Below are 17,851 nucleotides of genomic sequence, written 5' to 3'. Positions count from 1 at the left end.
GAATAATTGATACTTCAATTGACTCCACAAGAGTTTTGCATTTTCATATTATGAATAAGTTTTTAATTGTACTAGCTCAGTCTTTTCCAGGAAAGGATCAATCAAATCTCCTATTCACAGAACTCATTCAATCAATTTGCAGACTAGAATATTCCTGGAATTTGATATTTCAATGATATCCAATCAGTTAGATTGTTCTCAAACTCAGGTTATGTTTACAGTGATGATAATTGATCTCAAACCATTTCACCTCTATTACATCAAGCAGCATTTCACAAATACTCGAGAGAAGAGGAATTTACTCATCGGAAACAGGGAAGGAGGAAGTTTGCGGAACCATGGCGGGCGGAAATTTGCAAATAGCGTGGTTTAGTTTGGTGCTTTTGTACGTTTTGTAGGGATTGTGGTTTGGTTAAATCTGAACGGATTTGTGATCACCACACCTTCCAGTCAGAGGTATTATATATCTGACATCATTAATCCTTTCAAATTCTGAGTAACATTCTCGAAACTTCTGTACCTAGCATTATCAGTGAAATTACCTCCATTCTTAGTTAACTCCATAATAATAATAATCTACCTGCGATGAACGATCATAATTTTAGAATTGAATTGAAATTCTATTTGCCAAATAATTTTACAGACATTTCTTCAATCACAAAATAATAACAATAATAAGGTTAACAAAAGTAAAAAATTCTAGAAGTATACAGTACAATCTAATTAACAAGATCATGATTGTGATGATATTAAACAAAGTAATAATAACATTTTGGCTCTACTTGCAAAAGTAAGTAATGAATTTCAAGATTGATTATTTTTTATTATTATATTTTGTGAAACTCATAGGTGGAAGACGCTGAACAAAATTGTTACATTTCTTTGACTGAGTTCTTTTTATTTGTCCACCAGCTTTTCAGTATTAGTGAGAATTCATCTTTTCTCTCTTGCTTCCTTCATTTATATTCATTATTATATTTGCAAATTATTTTTTTCTCAATCTCATACTAGTTATCTTATCAATGTAAGATATTTTATGAATTAGATAGATCTGTAAATAGGCTTAATTTCGAGCATAATATAGCTATCAGATGAAAGTATATATTCATTATCTTGTGTTGTTATGGTAGGTTCCTATTGAATCAAACCCCTTTGATGTTGTCAAAACCAGTAATTTATTTATTAAAACAATTTGTAATTCTAGTTTTGATTGTTACACTATTATCAATCTGTAGTGAAATGAAAGTTTGAATATTAAGCAACAGAGTAGTCAGTGATATGGAAAGATCCTTTCCATACAGCAGAACTCTGTGCTGTGGGTGAAGCTCTACGATTGGCCATTAACTGTGGACCAATGAAGGTTGAGCTCTACTGTAATTGGACGAGGCTAGAGACGCCCTAGTATTCCAACTTATGACACTCTCTTGTCTAGTCTCGGCCTCGGCCAATTACAGTAGAGCTCAACCTTCATTGGTCAACAGTTAATGGCCAATCGTAGAGCTTCACCCACACTATTCTGCTGCTCAATGTTTAGGCATCCAGTTTACTAGAGAATGATGATGTTCTAAAAACATAGACTTGTATCTCAAATTGTTTTTGACAATATCTAGTCGTTCGGATTCAATAACTCACTTAACACTGAACATATACGAGCTTTTCTCAAATTGAACGGTTTTCTATCAACTCAAAGAAAACAATTTCTTACTAATATACACAATTTCTTACTTTGATATTAATCTCTACCAAAATACATTCGAATATAAATTGGTGAATTTCCAATCTGAACAGAAATTTCTAAGGTGTTTCACATCTCAGGGACTTGTTTTCTGGGTCCAAGTCTATAAGCTTAGTGGGTTAATTCCATTCTAGTGGAACAATTATGTGAGAATACATTTTTATTGTTAATCATTGAGATGATAACGGCATAGTTGTGAAGTCAAGGCCTTCGTTGTTATGTCGGTAACCTTTGTTTGATTAATTATGAAATTTATCGCTTTCCAATTCCTACATAGATCATTCTCCTCTCAAAGCTCAATCTATAATTGTCATAAATTCATGTTACTGTTGCTTTTGTGTCTATTTATAATATAGATATTATTGTCTAACGGTACAATTTTTCAGATTACATTCCATAAAATAATACAGTGATAGACTTATATTATTTCTTATTCAAGTTAGTCAACTTGTATGTCTATTTTGATTTGGAATATACTTACTATTTTCTACTATTCAAACAGCTCGATGTCTCTTGAATGAATGGATTGTATAAATATAAGGACTTCATTCTTTCAATTCGTAATGATGTATTGATTGTATATATTTTTTTGTTTCAGAGGCCAGCGTCTCAGGCGTGCCTGATATGACTGCAATATCAGACATCGATGAAGCAGGAATTAACAGAAACCTTCAAGCACGCTACCTCAAAGACATCATATATGTATCCTTTTAACAATCTTACTGTTAAATAGTAAAAGGTAATCTAGAATATATAGTTTGTGCATGCTAGATACTAGTTTGAGTCATAAGATCCTGTGGATCCAAAATATTAAGGAAGCTTGTATTTGAATTGAACCTGTGTGATTGAAGAAAACCAATAAGCTTCACCAAGTATTTGCATCATAATTTTTATAAAGTCACATCAATTATTTCATCCATGTTTTCATACAAGAATATATTCTGTGCATGCTAGTTACTAGTTTGAGTCATAAGATCTTGTACATCCATAAGATTAAAGAAAGCTAGTATTTGAATAGAATGTGTGATAAATAATTGATCCTCTTGGCTATGGATTATAATGAAAAGATTTCCATAAACAACTTTCAAAATAAATAAAAATTACATTCTAAACACATCTACCTATGTTAAATAATGGTATTTGTAACCAAATAAACGTTCTGTGTGGCTCAAATTGTTTAATCTTCAAAACTAACTAGAAACACTGGTATTTGAATTGAATCTTCCCTGAACGAATGTATTTGGATAAATTGAAAATTCTCAGTCAAATAAAATTACAGAAAGCGTTCTTCAATGTAAGTGAGAAAAACCAATCAGCTTCACCAAGTATTCGCATCATAATTTCTATAAAGTCACATGAATTATTTCATCCAAGTTTCCATACAAGTATTTCAAATGGCATATACTCGAAACAAATGACCTCTTTGCCGGAAACTATAATCAGGCTAGGCCTACCTACACTAAATTATTGCACTGGCCCACTGTATTCATAAATTAGTGGGTTATTCAGTTTGAGAATATTCACAAACCAGGATCTCATAAATTTTTAGTGATGATAAATTTTCTCCAACTTGATAATATTTATTTATTGTTATCGCTTGTCAGAGGGTTGTCAAGGAAGAATGAATCTTCTTTTGAAAGTCCATTGAATGAGGATTTAGGATGTCGTACCAAAATCGAATGAAAATATCCAGCGTTGCAGATGTTTCTTCAGAGTTTTCTCCTCTCTTGAAAACTGAAGGAATTGTTTTTACAAAATGAAGCGTTAAAAGAGCAGCACCTGGTTTGCAAGAGTCTCTTGTGTATTAGAAGAGTCTCTTCCAGATGTTGCTTGAATGTCGACGAGAGGTTTTTGTCACGTCTTACAAGAGGAATAAGGCAAGTTACTTTTCTAATGAAACTCTCAACACCTCGGTTGCCGCTTGCCTCTCTTCTTGTTTCTTCTGTTTTTTTTAACGAATTAGCTGAATGAAGAATTACTGCACTACAATTATATGATATTGTAATTACAACTTTAATAGCCAGTTCGGTTCTTTCTCTACTTATCAACATATTTCTTACATGAAATTTGTGTTTTGTTTCGGTTTTGTATATGTTTGGACTTTTTAACATCAAAATGAACTTTATTCCGTAGTGAAAAGTGTAAATTTAAAGTATTGTGCTCACTATAACCTTAGTGTCCAGTTTCCCATTAGGGAAACTTTGGAACTTTGGACTATATACGGCGAGGTGGAACTACCCTTGGGTCTCCCCACCATTCAAAGCCATACGCTTTAAATATACGCTATTAATAATAATAATCTTACATGAACTAAAAGCTGTATAAAAAAAAACTATACAAGAAGTGTAGGAGTGTCTTTTGAGTACCGTAGTGGAATGGCTATAATTCGTTGAAGATTATCGTATTTTCATTTTACTGAGAAAATTGGTGTTATTTGTTTTATAAACTCTTCTCATTGAATTTAAAGATTAGAAATTGGAACCCTTGCAGTATTTTAACTAATTAATAATACGCACAAAAAAACTAACAAAACCTACTCTAGAACATGGTTTGCCATAGTGGAGTAGGTCAATTTCCACACAGAAAAACTAAACAAGTAGAGGACACATTAAATAGCTATTTATGTATTAAGAGCGTAATGCACGACTTTATCGCTCGCGCAAAACAGTTATCACGCGACGCGAAGCGGAGCGTGTTAATTTTCTAAGAGCGATAAAGAAGCATTACGCGCGAATTACATACACAATTTATTCTACAACTGCCCAAACCTGTTAAATTACTTGTATCGGCGGAGTTACAATTACCGACTTTTTAGGTTAAGATCTGACCTTTTGGCGAGCTGCTTACCATCAGCTGATTAGCGAGCGTAAAGAAACTCTTCTGCGCATGCGAGAATGATTACCGAGCGTAAAGAAAATCTACTGCTCATGTGCGGCTGGTTGGCGAGCGAAAAAGTAGATTCTCCTCAGAAATAAGCTGTTTTACGAGGAGAATTGAGTATGTAAATTCTTTTTTTACGCGCAGTTGTAGAAAAAGAATTTTTGTAACTAACTATTGTATGTAATATTGTAATTTATCTAATATTTTGTGTAATTGATGTTGTAGTTTTAGTTTTTTTGGAAATAAACATTTATTTATTGATTTTATTTCAAATTATAGAAAAATATTTTGCAAGAAGTGAAGGAGCCAAATAGTGTATTTTGAGTAGTGGAATTGCTACAATTCGTCCTTCATCTCATTACAGTTTTTATTCTCTGTTGTTTATTGAATATCTCGTGAATTTTGACACAGTTTTGCTGCAATGAGGAAATAGTTGAGATATGTAGTGATATGTTTATTTTAATAGTGATAACTCAAAACTTCCTGCTGCGGTTTCCTCTCAAATCGCAAATATCAGTTATATTATTGATGCGAATGCATTACGACACAGCTCACGATAATTTTATAATTCCATTATTCTAAGCCTAATATTCATTTCGATAAAAGGACCGCTTTTGTACTCAGTAGTTTTGATTTTCAAAATCTACCAATCATACTTAATCTGAAATCACAACTGAAATAATTCCGACTACACGATGTGATATTATTATCATGACAATCCCACTATTATCATGCTGTTGAAACGAAATGTAAACATTGTGAATAAAACTGTATTTTTTCTCTCAGGATGATGCGTTCACTTGTAGACTTGTATGAGGGTTAAGAGTGGATGAACATAGGTGTGGATATAGTTTTAGGTGGGCTCCAAACTCATAAGAACTAGTATACTATAAAATCTCACAAGTTTGAATATCATAGCGCTAGATAGACTAGAAGCGTATTAGCTTATCTTCTTTGAAAAATCGATAATAATTTAATCACCAATGTTTCAAAATATTTTTTAAAAGTATTCAGATATTTGAAAGGTTTGAGATTCGTGATAATTTTTTGAAACATAATAAATCTATCACAATCATAAATTTAATATTGTATTACTCTATTCAAATTAATTGAAGTTTGTGGAAATAAACATGATTTATTTCATTATAATTACGGCGATAAAATCCCATTCTTCTATTTCAACTTGTTGGTTTCAGTGAGTCCATCTATTTGAATAAATTATGATTTACCTACAACATTGTAACACGTGACCTTGAGGCATGCGAACATAATGGAAGAATGAACTTGAATCATCTAATTAATTAATTGAATTTCTGGGTTTGATCTTGCTATTTTACATTCCACGCAAGCACTTAATGATTTACTCTAATGATACGTTCCCTTGAGCCCTTAGATAATTTGGATGAGACTTGGTTTAAATGATCGCTTTTAAAATAAGTGCCACCCAATCGTTCAAATACAATTTAAATTTACTGGCCCTAATCTTATTTGCGAAAAAAATCGTTAAAATCAACAATACCTATTCTTAATAGAAGAACAAAGCTTCGTGATGATTTTCAAGATAATAGGCGTGGACGTGTCCTCAACTCATGATTGGTCGAAGCTTTATGTTGTATTTGCCAATAAAATTAAAGGGTGGGTTTTTAAGAACACACGTAATTTCTTTACTTGGAGTATGAATCACTGTACTGAAAAGCTATGCTAGTTTTATGCTCGAACTAGGCTCTAATACATGAACCATAAATAAAATGTATTAGTTTAGTTCTAAATTATGTGAAAAATATGCTATGTTTCAAGTATTGTCTTGGTGCAGAATATTTGGTTGAATTGTGAATTCCCAATACAAGATTGTCTGGTCTTTAGCAGGCAAAGTGCGTGGACCCAGTTGGGTGTTTTTGTGTTTCTTCTTGCCTGGAATGAGAGATTGGCGTTGGTCGCTTTTTTAGCCTGGTTCTTGCCACATGTGCAACAGAATAACATGAATTTCAAGGTCTCTCCACGAAAATGCTAACGCTAAAGAAAGATTTTCAAGGCAACAGAAGATAGTAATTACTATCTTCAACGATTGATTCGGGATGAACTCAGAGCAAAATCTCGCATCTCCATGTCACTTTCTCTTCCATGTGTTTGATTCAAATGATATAAACTTGGAATAAATAATAGAAAAATACTAGACTTAGAAAAAATAGAATAATATGAATTTTTGCAGAATTTTGGTTGTTTATCAATAAAATACTTCTCACAATTTTGATTGTGCATCTCTGGTTGTGATTGTTTAACTAAGGTGCGCTAAGTTTGAAATTTCAAGCACAGAAAATAGAATGCTTATGTATCTTCTTATTCCATATTAGTAAAAAGTAAATTCGTATGGCTTTTGTTGGTGGGGAGTCCCTTGCGGGAAGGTCCCACCGCCTGAATATATAATTTAAGCCGTCAATGGGTCTTACGACTGTCATACTTCAGCCGGGACCGACAATTTAACGTGCCCATCCGATAACACGGGAGTGATCTGGTTAAAAAACTTTGGTATTGAGAGGGTTTGAACCCGGGATCTCTATGCTGCTACGCAGGCACTCTATCCACTAGACCACGGATCACTCCATATTCCATATTTATTTTATTTTAGTAATTTCACTTATTATCCTTTTTGCTTTCTTTCACTAAATAACTGCGTATTAGAACTGAATAGCCATTTAATTTCTTAATTTGGTTACTTTTAACAGTATCCAAGTACGGTATTCATAAATTTATTTTTGCAAGAAAATGGTAAATGATATGATATTCAGGGGTTTCGTTCCCACGGGTTCTCACAGGGGGGGGGGTGCTTTACGCAGACTGCGTCCTTGAATTTTCTATGGGTGGGAGGGGGGCATCCCTGTGATATTTCAGTGATTCAAATGATCGTTTACTGTTTCATAAAAGTAAAGCAAATTGAGAACCCATAAATCACGTTGGTACAGTGCCAACTATTTTGATATGGAGAAGATTTAAGATGAGTTGCTGATTCGCATGTGAGATAATGAAACATTTTCTCTAAATGAAAATTTTCTAGAAACAAATTGGCTATTAACTTGACATGAGTTCAGTTCTTGGCAATCAGCCTATTCTTTATAGCACTGGTAGGAAACAGTCGTGAATGAACAATTTCTCACTTGTATCCATTCTTACCGTTAGCAAAATGCAAACAATATTGTGGACTATTGACTCAGGCATCTATTTTACATGCGACTGTAAACACAGCAGATTACCTACGTGCAGTCTACCTTGTTCAAATGAGCAAAGTATTTGCTTTTTCTCAGGCTGTCGTGATAGTTATTGCGAAATTGCTCCAGGGAAAAGAACAAACAAGGAGCATTTACTTATTGAGAATGAAATATGAAAGCCAAGAGTACGTATCCAGAGAACAACTCTTGAAACTTTTTATAGTTCTAGTATTTTACGTACCTTGTAATTTTCACAGCTTATATCGTGAACTGAAAATAATTCTCGTCATATTTGAAAATTCAGTAGACGTATATACATATCCAAGTGTAGGCATATGATACATTATTATGTAGCATTTTTGATACTTATTCTTACCTACTGGGTCAAATATTTATTCTGGAAAATAATAATTCTGGTTGCAACACTGTTCTCATACATTTCCTACTCAGTTTTAGAACTTATTATAACCTACTTATTAGTATGACTTCTATTATTTTACCTACCTGTGTAGTTGTGAATCATTATCAATCTCTTTTGAACTGAAAGCTTGAACATCAAGCAGCAGAATATAGTGAGGATGAAGCCCTACGATTGGACGTTAGTTTTTGACCAATCAAGGTTGAGCTCTCTGTCATTGGCTGAGATAAGCCACGCCAAAACGGGGCGGGACGTATGGCTAGCACAGGTAGTGAATGAAAGAAAACAACTTCATATTGTCAAAACCATTGATTTATTATTAGAATTTTGAGATACTAGTATCGGTTGTGTCCATTATTGCACACCATTATCAAGTGAAGAAATTATAATAAATTAATCCTAGTGAACTGAAATCTTGAACTTTGAGCAGCAGAATATGTGTGGATGAAGCGCTACGATTGGCCATTAGCTGTTGACCAGTAGAGGCTGACATCTACTGCCATTGGCCAAGACTAGACACACCCAAGTATTCCTAATATGGTCATATTCAAACAGCGACAAATGAAGAGAAGCTTAGTAACTGACAAAACCATAACGGATAATTCAAGAAAGGATGGAATATACAATTTTAGTACCACTAAATAATAAAAAACAATTTCGAAACCAGTGAATAGCTCAACTATTTCTAAATTAATAAACTATAATCTTAGAGGAAGATTATACAATTTTCCACAAAATATCATTGTTGTATATTTTTATTACTAATGAATTGGGCAAAAATAATGTTTTATGTATTAAGAAAGAATATAGGGCTTTGTTGTAGTAGATTAGAGATTAAATAGGATTTTTTCATTATTTTAAACTCAATTCCTACATTCAAAATCCAGTCCAGCTAAAAATCAACATCACAAATTAATCACAATCATTTCCAAATCCATTCCATCTGTTATTTTTGGAACATAATTTTTAATTGCTGTATTTTATCATGATTTAATTTCATTCTCTGTCAATCAATATTTTGAACTCAGGAACGGGTGACACTGGCTGGTGGTTCAGGGTGTAGTACAACATTTTAAGTCTCTCTCAAGACTGGACGGAACGGTTTTATGGTGTTTTTATAGCGTATTCGACAAACTAATTGAGAAGATCCAAGTGAGAAGGAGCTCAGAGTTATGGTGAGCTGAAATCGGTAAACACGACACTGCACACTGATGCTTCCTCATTTGGGTTGGCCCCGGGAGTCTCATATCGGCGGCAAGATAAATTTCTCCCTTGGAACTGTATCATCCACTGAAGCACCGTCATTCACTCCAGCTTAAACCAGAGTTTGATGTGTGTATCTTGTCTGAACCAACATGTGTGACTTTGCTTACATTCCATTGCCTCACCCTATCCTATACCACATCAATATTTTTTTCTTCCTTCACTTTCTTGCCGATCCTGAATTTATCAAGAACCTTTTCCATTTCTAATCTTGAGATCTTTCATTTTTTTGAATTAGAATCCTAATCATCCACATTTGTAATCTCATGGTTTAATTTCTCAAATATACTTGATACTTTGACACTTCATGACTTTCATCTTCCCTCTTCCACACACAGGCTTTGAATTTGTGGAGAGTTTTCATGAAGTTTATTAAAAAATAATGTTTTATTTTCTGTAACTACGATATATAGCAATTGGATTTAGTTATTATGATTAATTATTCAAGTTGAACTGTAAGTTTTATTTATGATTATTTGGTTGCAGAAGATGTAGCGTTGTTGTATGATTTGCATTTTTGTACCCTGTAATATCTTCTATATATATATAAAAGCGAAATGGCACTCACTCACTCACTCACTCACTCGCAGAACTGAAAATCTACTGGACCAAAAACGTTCAAATTTGGTAGGTATGTTCAGTTGGCCCTTTAGAGGCGCACTAAGAAATCTTTTGGCAATATTTTTACTCTAAGGGTTGTTTTTCGGGTTTAAAGTTCGTCTTTTAGCATGTATATTCTTCTTCTCCCAATCTCTTAAATATAATTGAAATTTCCATATCATATGTTACTATAGAACTATAATCTAGATAGAGTACCTACTTATCAATACTTACTTATTAATTACTATTAATTACTACTACTTATTAATAAATTACGTAATGCTACTTTTATTAATGAGCTATTGAGGAATCTTTGAATTTTTTCTTATTTCACAAACTCCTTCCAAGTATCGTTAAACATCAATATCATGAAATCTCATATTTGAGAACATCAATCATAAGCTCCAACTCAGAGCTAAACTATGAATGGAGCTATTGAATTATTCTTACTCCAATTATTTATTATTTTTATTATTTTACAAAGGCGACTTTCTAGAAGTATTTTAAGCTAAGGTGATGATGATGGGATGAATGATAATACAATGAAGGTAGAGTTATGAATGAATAAAAATCAAAGGTTATTTATTCATTCAATCATTCAGAATTACACTTACAGAAAAGTACCACAGGCTAAGACGCCCAAAACGGTTCCAATTCTAATTTATACAACAGTCCAAATGTAGTTAGGTTATGTATCACTTCAAAATTCTTCAATTTACAATTCGAAACACAATCATCACACACAAATCATTTCTAATATGGTCGTTGAAGTGCTAACTCCGTTTTCTTTCCTCCGTTATGCTATCCACTTGATTTGATTTGAGTCCACTTTTCATTGTAATCTCATTACTTTTGAATCCGAGGTACTAGAATGAAGAGAGCTGTACATCTATTAAAGGAATTTATAAAATCTAGAAGTGTGTACTGACTCATGCGCCATGAACACACGCATTTCTCTTTCATCAGGTGATATAATAATATACAGATATAATAAGCTGGAGATCAGCTGATGAAAAGCGAAATGCAGGTGTTCGTGGCGCATGAGTGAGTCTGTACGTCCCTCAGGATCGACAGCTCAAAATTAAAAATATGAATAATCTGTTCATGCTGAGTTTGACACTCATCTTGAAACCAAGAATCTCTGAAACAAAATGAACATTTCAAAAGATAAGACAACATTCAAAGACTGCGAATTTTTATTGTGAGTGAAAACTCACAGGGGAAAAGAAGAAAAATCCTTGCACTTACTCGGTCTGGTTGAAAAGATAAGCCCTTTCAATGCTGTTCAGCATCCTACAGAAAAATGCCTGGAATCTTTTCAACCTACTCCACTCCGTTGGGAGCTTAGCAGAATAGAGTTTGCGGCTTAACGGTAATAGCGTTTTCAAATTTTATTCTCCAGCGATTTTTGAGATTGGAACTTGGAAATGGGGGGAAAATTTGAGTTGATGACAAAAAAAGTAACGATGAGGAATGTGAATGATGATTTTTATGAATGTTTAGCGTGACATTGACCATGTTGAATAAATAGGAGCTTGGTAGTGATTTAAATGATCGCTACTTAAAATAAAAGAGTCCGGTTGTATGAGAGAGACCGGGACTGGCTCATTACGCACCATTAAGCCTCCAAATTGAATAGGGCAAACTACAAATACCATTAGTAGTCCTGCTTCTGCTTGTAGTGATTCTTATCCTCCCCCTTCTCCCTACTATTTTTTTTTCTCTCTCTCTCTCTCCCTCTTCTAATTCTTTTATTTTTTCCTCCCCAGGACTCAGCATGAGCATGCGTGACGAACGAAAGCGAGAAATTCAACTGGAGTCCGATCTCAGAAAGGGAGAATGGAAAATTGTTTTCTTGCACGCCAACTTAGTAGACTGGGAAAAGAAATTAGTTTAGCATGGGACATTCGGATAGAACAGGATGTTGGATTTGTTGCAGATTAGAATGTAATCTAATCATTTTTTTTTTCATTTTTTTTCATTTCATTAATCATTGCTCACTGTTGTACGCCGTCATGCCGATTACGTATTACTATATTCCATTCATATACATCACTTTCCACTCATATACATGAGTGGCAAAATGAAATACATATTAATCCGAGTTCGGTGCTGTGTGATCAAAGAATTACAGCTTGGAAAACGGGCCTTTCCAAGTAGGAAGCTGGAAGCTATTAATATCCTCAGTAGTTCAGTAGTATGTAGTATACCATGTGATGAAGGCATTGAGTTTTCCAACCAATTGATATTAATTTATCGATAGAGTGATATTATATAGAGTGATTTACTATACAGTATACTGTATCATGATAGTGATACACTATTATGTCATGTAGTGTATATATTACACTATTAAATATCATAATAATAGTGATTCACTATAAATCATAGAGTGAAGATTTATTTGTCTCTGATAGTATATAGTATTGACTATCAAGTTATGATGTATATCTATCAATTTCATTTCTGAATTCACTGGTCTATTTACCTTCATGATAAAATTTGAGATAAGATTATGAGAGAAGTGTTACCAACTCAATTGAAAACAATCATTTTTCCTTCCACCTGTGAATTCTTTTCCCTTTTCACTGAAAACCAAACATCAGAACTCATTCATTCTTATCCACTCAACGATTACCTGACCAGAACACTCTTTCCTTCAATCCTTTGTTCCTGATTGACATTCGATTTACCTCGTGTTATTCTTGGAAGCTTGCGGTAAGCAACTCTGTGATCGACAAGCCCTTTTATTCCGAACGTTAAGGGAATCAAAACTCCCTCTTTTTTCTTATTCAACCTCACTAGAGTTGCCTGTCTGTTCATCTGTGTAGAAAGAGGATTGATTTTCAATGTTCCAATGAATTCAAACAAGCTATCTGACAAGCCTTTTTCAACAACGGGGTTGAGTAATTCATTCATTTGTAATATCCTCTTCAATAGTTCATTTACCCATTCACCTACTATCCACTAATTATGATTGAATCATCACTTGATAATCAATGATGATAAATCAATCATTCATTCACTTTTGGGATTAGTGGACGAGGAGGCTCTTATTGCCTCAACTTCGCCCATAACACTTGTAGTATTTTAAAGCAATTATCTATATATCATTTACCTACTGTCCTGTCATAATAATGATGGATGAATCATCGATCTTGATAATCAAGGATGATAATACAATAATTCATCTACTCATCCTTCACCTACTGTCCACTAATGATGGATGAATCATCACTGACTTTATTATCAATAATGATAATTCTATAATTCATTCACTCATACTTTACCTATTTTCCAACAATGATGGATAAATCATCACTCAATAATCAATGATGATAATTCAATACTTCATCCACTTATTATTTACATACTGTCCCATAATGATGGATAAAACATCATTATTTGATGATCAATGATGATAAATCAACACTCATTTAAAATTAAATTATGTATAAATAATCATGATGATAATGGAATTATCAATTAGCTGTGGAGTCTATCACTTGAATCATCAATTTATTTCTAAAATCTCACTTGCTATTTGAATCAGCTTATCAACATTGACAGATCGTTGTATTTGATATTTTATGAGTCAAGTGAAGGCAAAGAGAAATTTTCTAGACCTTGACAATTTTGTATGAATTCATTGCGAATACATTTGCGAACTGACTCGAATTCTAAATTTCATAGCATTTGAGTTGCTGTCAATAAATAGGCGATTAAATTCCAGAAATTTAAAAGATGTCAATATTTTCAATCTATATATCTATCAATCTAGATTAACAGACAGGCTTTCTAGTGAACAGACTAATTGTCCAAACTTATACCATTAAAATAATGGCAAATGCTAGCAATGCCATTAAAAACCTTTAAAGAAATTGAGGAATTTCGTTCTGTCACATTACACAATCACATTTTTCAGTTTATATTGTTTCATATTCAGGTTGCATTGTAGAAAAAAGTATTATTTTATCAAACGGTAAATTGAATTAAACTGAATCTATCTGTTCATGAGTTTGGCATCCAATTGGCATCGAATAATAGCTCTGTCCAACTCTTCATATTGTCATCTATAGCAAAAGATATCTACATCAATAGCACTGTCCATCTATCTCATTCCATGGTCGGGGATTTCGAATTCCCACCATCGTTCATTACTGCAGTTGAATATGACCAGGAGTAAATCAGATAACAGGCAAATATTCCTTGGCGTATTGTTTCCTACCGCATGATACTCGATAGAAGCAAGTTTCTAGGCTGTGCAAGTCCTTCGAGACTTGAAGTGGTAATAAGCTTAATATTGCTCGGGAGCCTCTTCCAACAGAACTTGTCAAACTTCAAATTGAATAACCGTAAATGCTGGTGGGTTGCAGAGGAATAGACTTGTTCAAGTTTGACTATTGCACTGAGGAAGGCCTCGCTCTTTATGAACAACTTACCTTATAGGTGGAGTGGGACCTAAGTTCACAAGTAACTCGTGCCTCAAAGCTCTTCAACATTCATGTCGATTCTCATTGTCGGATGCTCGTTTGTTTCCCTGCTCCAGATGTAGTCGAAAATCAATGGGAAGTTCAGTGTTGATGAACATTTGGACTACTTTTAACAAAGGAAACAATTGAAATTCAAATGTATTTGTGCTTTGTACAAATTCATACATACATTACAAAATTCAAACATAATATTAACAACAATAAAATTATTAATAGTACAAAAGAACTTGAAGCTGACAAAAGTAATAACCGATCGAGAGCTTGTAACTTTCTGAACTATTTTGAAGCTCCTGAATAAAGAAACAAAAAATACGTGAGTGATAATTTTGAAAGAAATGAGGAAACTAGTAGAACTCATATAATTGAATTGAGTATTTTCTTCAGGGAAATGTGCATTATTTACGAGTAACTGAAATATACAATTTGAAAGAAAATGCCTTGATATTGTCAAAATCACTGGCTCATTGTATATTTTATTATAAATTTCTCTACTTTTGTTCTTGATGTAATCTTTGTATTTTTGTGTTTACTGGTTTTTAAATACAGTGAGATCCACTTTATAATGACACTGGAAAATGATAGGAGAACAGCGTTGCCGATCTCTGCTTTGCCACTGCCTTCTATAGAAGATAGATGATGCCGTTATATGTGATGTAATTTTGACTGTTCACTCTTGTTTGAATAATCAATTTATTTTATTCCACAAGAAAAAATATTTTTCAATGATTAAATAATAAATGTTCATAATTTAGATTGAATATTTTGTTAATCAATCATATTTTTAAATTGTTTAAAATCGATCTGACAACGTTGCAGAGCAACGGAAATCGAAAAGGATAGTTCTATCTGCTTTGTCGAATGATAGACACAGCAACACCAATGTTAATCAAATACTGTCGTTGTAACGTGGACCTCACTATGGTATTTATCTTCTATTCTATAATTCTTATCATATCATCTATTCGGTTTTGTCAGTTACAATGTTTCTCTTTATTGGCTGTTGTACAACGGTTCTCATGACCATATTATTCGCAATACTTGGGAATGTCTTGTCTCGGCCAATGGCAGTAGAGTTGAGCCTCTGTTGATCGACAGCTAATGGCCAATCTTAGGGCTTCATCCACACTATTATATGCTGCTGCTCAATGTTTAATCTTTCAGTTTACGGTGTGATAATGGTTAGAACCGAAAGTAGAAAATCTCAAATTGTTTCTAATAAACTAATGACTTTGACAATATTATTCCTTCTCATTTCATATGTATACAACAACACTCATTCCTTTCTACCACAACAATACAGAAAGTGCCTCAAGCCTCTATTCAAAGCCTCCATGCAGGTTTCATAGGTCTGACGTAGATATTCTCAAGACCAATTTTAGTCTAGGAATCCTGCATTAAAAAATTTCAAGATTGTTATTGAAAACAAACAAGAAATGTACTCCAAGGACCATGGAACGATTTTATAGCAGTCAACCTGATTTTTACCAGTAAGCTTAGTTTGAATACGTGTATTTGAATTGAATTTAATATCATGTAGAGGAAGGGAAGTGCTATACAAAACTTCTCATTGGTTTAATCAATGAGAAATACATGATTCTTTGCATAACTGCGGTGCATTGAAAAGTTGGGAATAATTCTACAAACTTGGTAGAAAATACAAGTAACAATTGAAGAATAATACGGTTAAAGCTTATTAATACCTAGACATCTCACTTATTTTTACCTTTTCAATATATTTTTGCGTTGTTGTGATTTGTTTAATTTTCTAAAAAAATTCTCCTTCAATGAAAAAATAGTAACGAGGCTATCGGTAAGCTCGTTAGCTTGCAGCCACAAGCAACGTTAGCTTCCATCAAAGTAACGTTGGCTTCCATCAAAGTAACGTGAGCTTCCATCAAAGTAACGTGAGCTTCCATCAAAGTAACGTGAGCTTCCATCAAAGTAACGTTAGCTTCATCAAAGTAATGTCACTTCACGTTTCGGCGCTGCGTAATGTGTGTGCTCTCCAGCTCAATTTATCAGCGCTTGTGTCGAATGAAGAGACTCATATCGCCTTTATTATAAAAGAAACAATGGATCAGCGGCTGTGTTCTCTACGGAATGAATCAGAGCGACACCGGAATAAAAACAGTGAGCGCCTCTCAGCTCTCGGCTAGCCTGTTGGTGGAGAAAACCCATTGTTGGCTGCTCCGGCTGGCTGCAGTCAGTACAGTGCGTGAATGTACCCGATCAATACCCCCTCCAACCCCCGCGTCATAAAATCCCCACCCCCACACACTCTTCCACAACTTCGCCCCTTCTTGCTGGCAATGAATGAACTTGCCACTGTTGTTGGCTCTACTACTGACGGCTCCACACCCTCACAATCATCATACTGCCCCACCCAGTCTTCATTTTATTTTTTTTTGGTAAGCCGGTAGCAGCAAGTGCTAGCCTACATTCGTCGTCGCTAAAAGAATAGTATGTTACTCGTAAAACCGCTTTGTAACAATTAAAAGCACGCTGTTTATGTGAGTGGTGGAACCAACTTTTGTAATTAAATGACATTCATCTAGAACGGCCACGAGTGGAAGCTGGAGATGCGTGTACTTGTTTCCGGCTTGTGTAGAAAATGCAAGTGTGATGTTGAAAAGTATTTATGTTGTGACATAACAGAATGCTTGTTTCAATGTTTCTGGGTTTTTCTGAAAAAAATCCAGAAAATACTTCTCTGAAAAGTATCTGTTGTAACATGACAGAATGTTTGTTTGATTCTTTTATCTATTTTTCTGTAAGCTACTAGCCAGATTCCAAGTTTCTCCTAGATTGAAATATAGAAGAGTTTCGATTCAGGAGGCGACCAATATTAATATTTTTCTAGTTCTCCTTAGTTCTTTCGTGGATTCCTGAAAACCACTGCCAGTTTTTCGACTGCTGTTTGTACTCCATGTAGCTTGTAGGCAAAATATTTGTCTCCTCCTTTCACTGATTTTTAAATACTGTTAATATTCACTGCTTGGAATGTGAATCGTTTGAAATTGGCTAAACATAAGCTGCATGCTTACTGCTTGATGAGTATGTACATAGCCACCACCTCTAATAAAATGCCCTGGCCTACGATATTGCAACGTCGCAGTGTAGGCCTAGAATCTAATACATGATTGGTGAAAAAGATTAAAAAATTTTCACCAATGATGTATTAGATTCTAGGCCTACACTGCGACGTTGAAATATCGTAGGCCAGGGCTTTGTATTAGAGGTAGCTATGGTATGTAGGTAT

The 17,851-nt window shown here is 34.0% G+C and overlaps 1 protein-coding gene across 1 annotated transcript in view; it reads left to right on the top strand.

The window, feature by feature from the left end:
* The window catches only part of LOC111046108 (myosin-VIIa), a 154,900-nt gene that overhangs the window by 29,418 nt on the left and 107,631 nt on the right, over window positions 1–17,851 (top strand). The window contains exon 2 of the mRNA XM_039425684.1: window positions 2,334–2,437. Within this exon, the coding sequence (XP_039281618.1) occupies window positions 2,334–2,437 (104 nt within the window). The remainder of the gene's footprint in view (window positions 1–2,333; window positions 2,438–17,851) is intronic.

This window comes from Nilaparvata lugens, chromosome 4 (assembly GCF_014356525.2).
Source record: "Nilaparvata lugens isolate BPH chromosome 4, ASM1435652v1, whole genome shotgun sequence".
Classification (NCBI taxonomy): Eukaryota; Metazoa; Arthropoda; class Insecta; order Hemiptera; family Delphacidae; genus Nilaparvata; species Nilaparvata lugens.
This window is presented reverse-complemented; position numbering and strand designations above follow the sequence as displayed.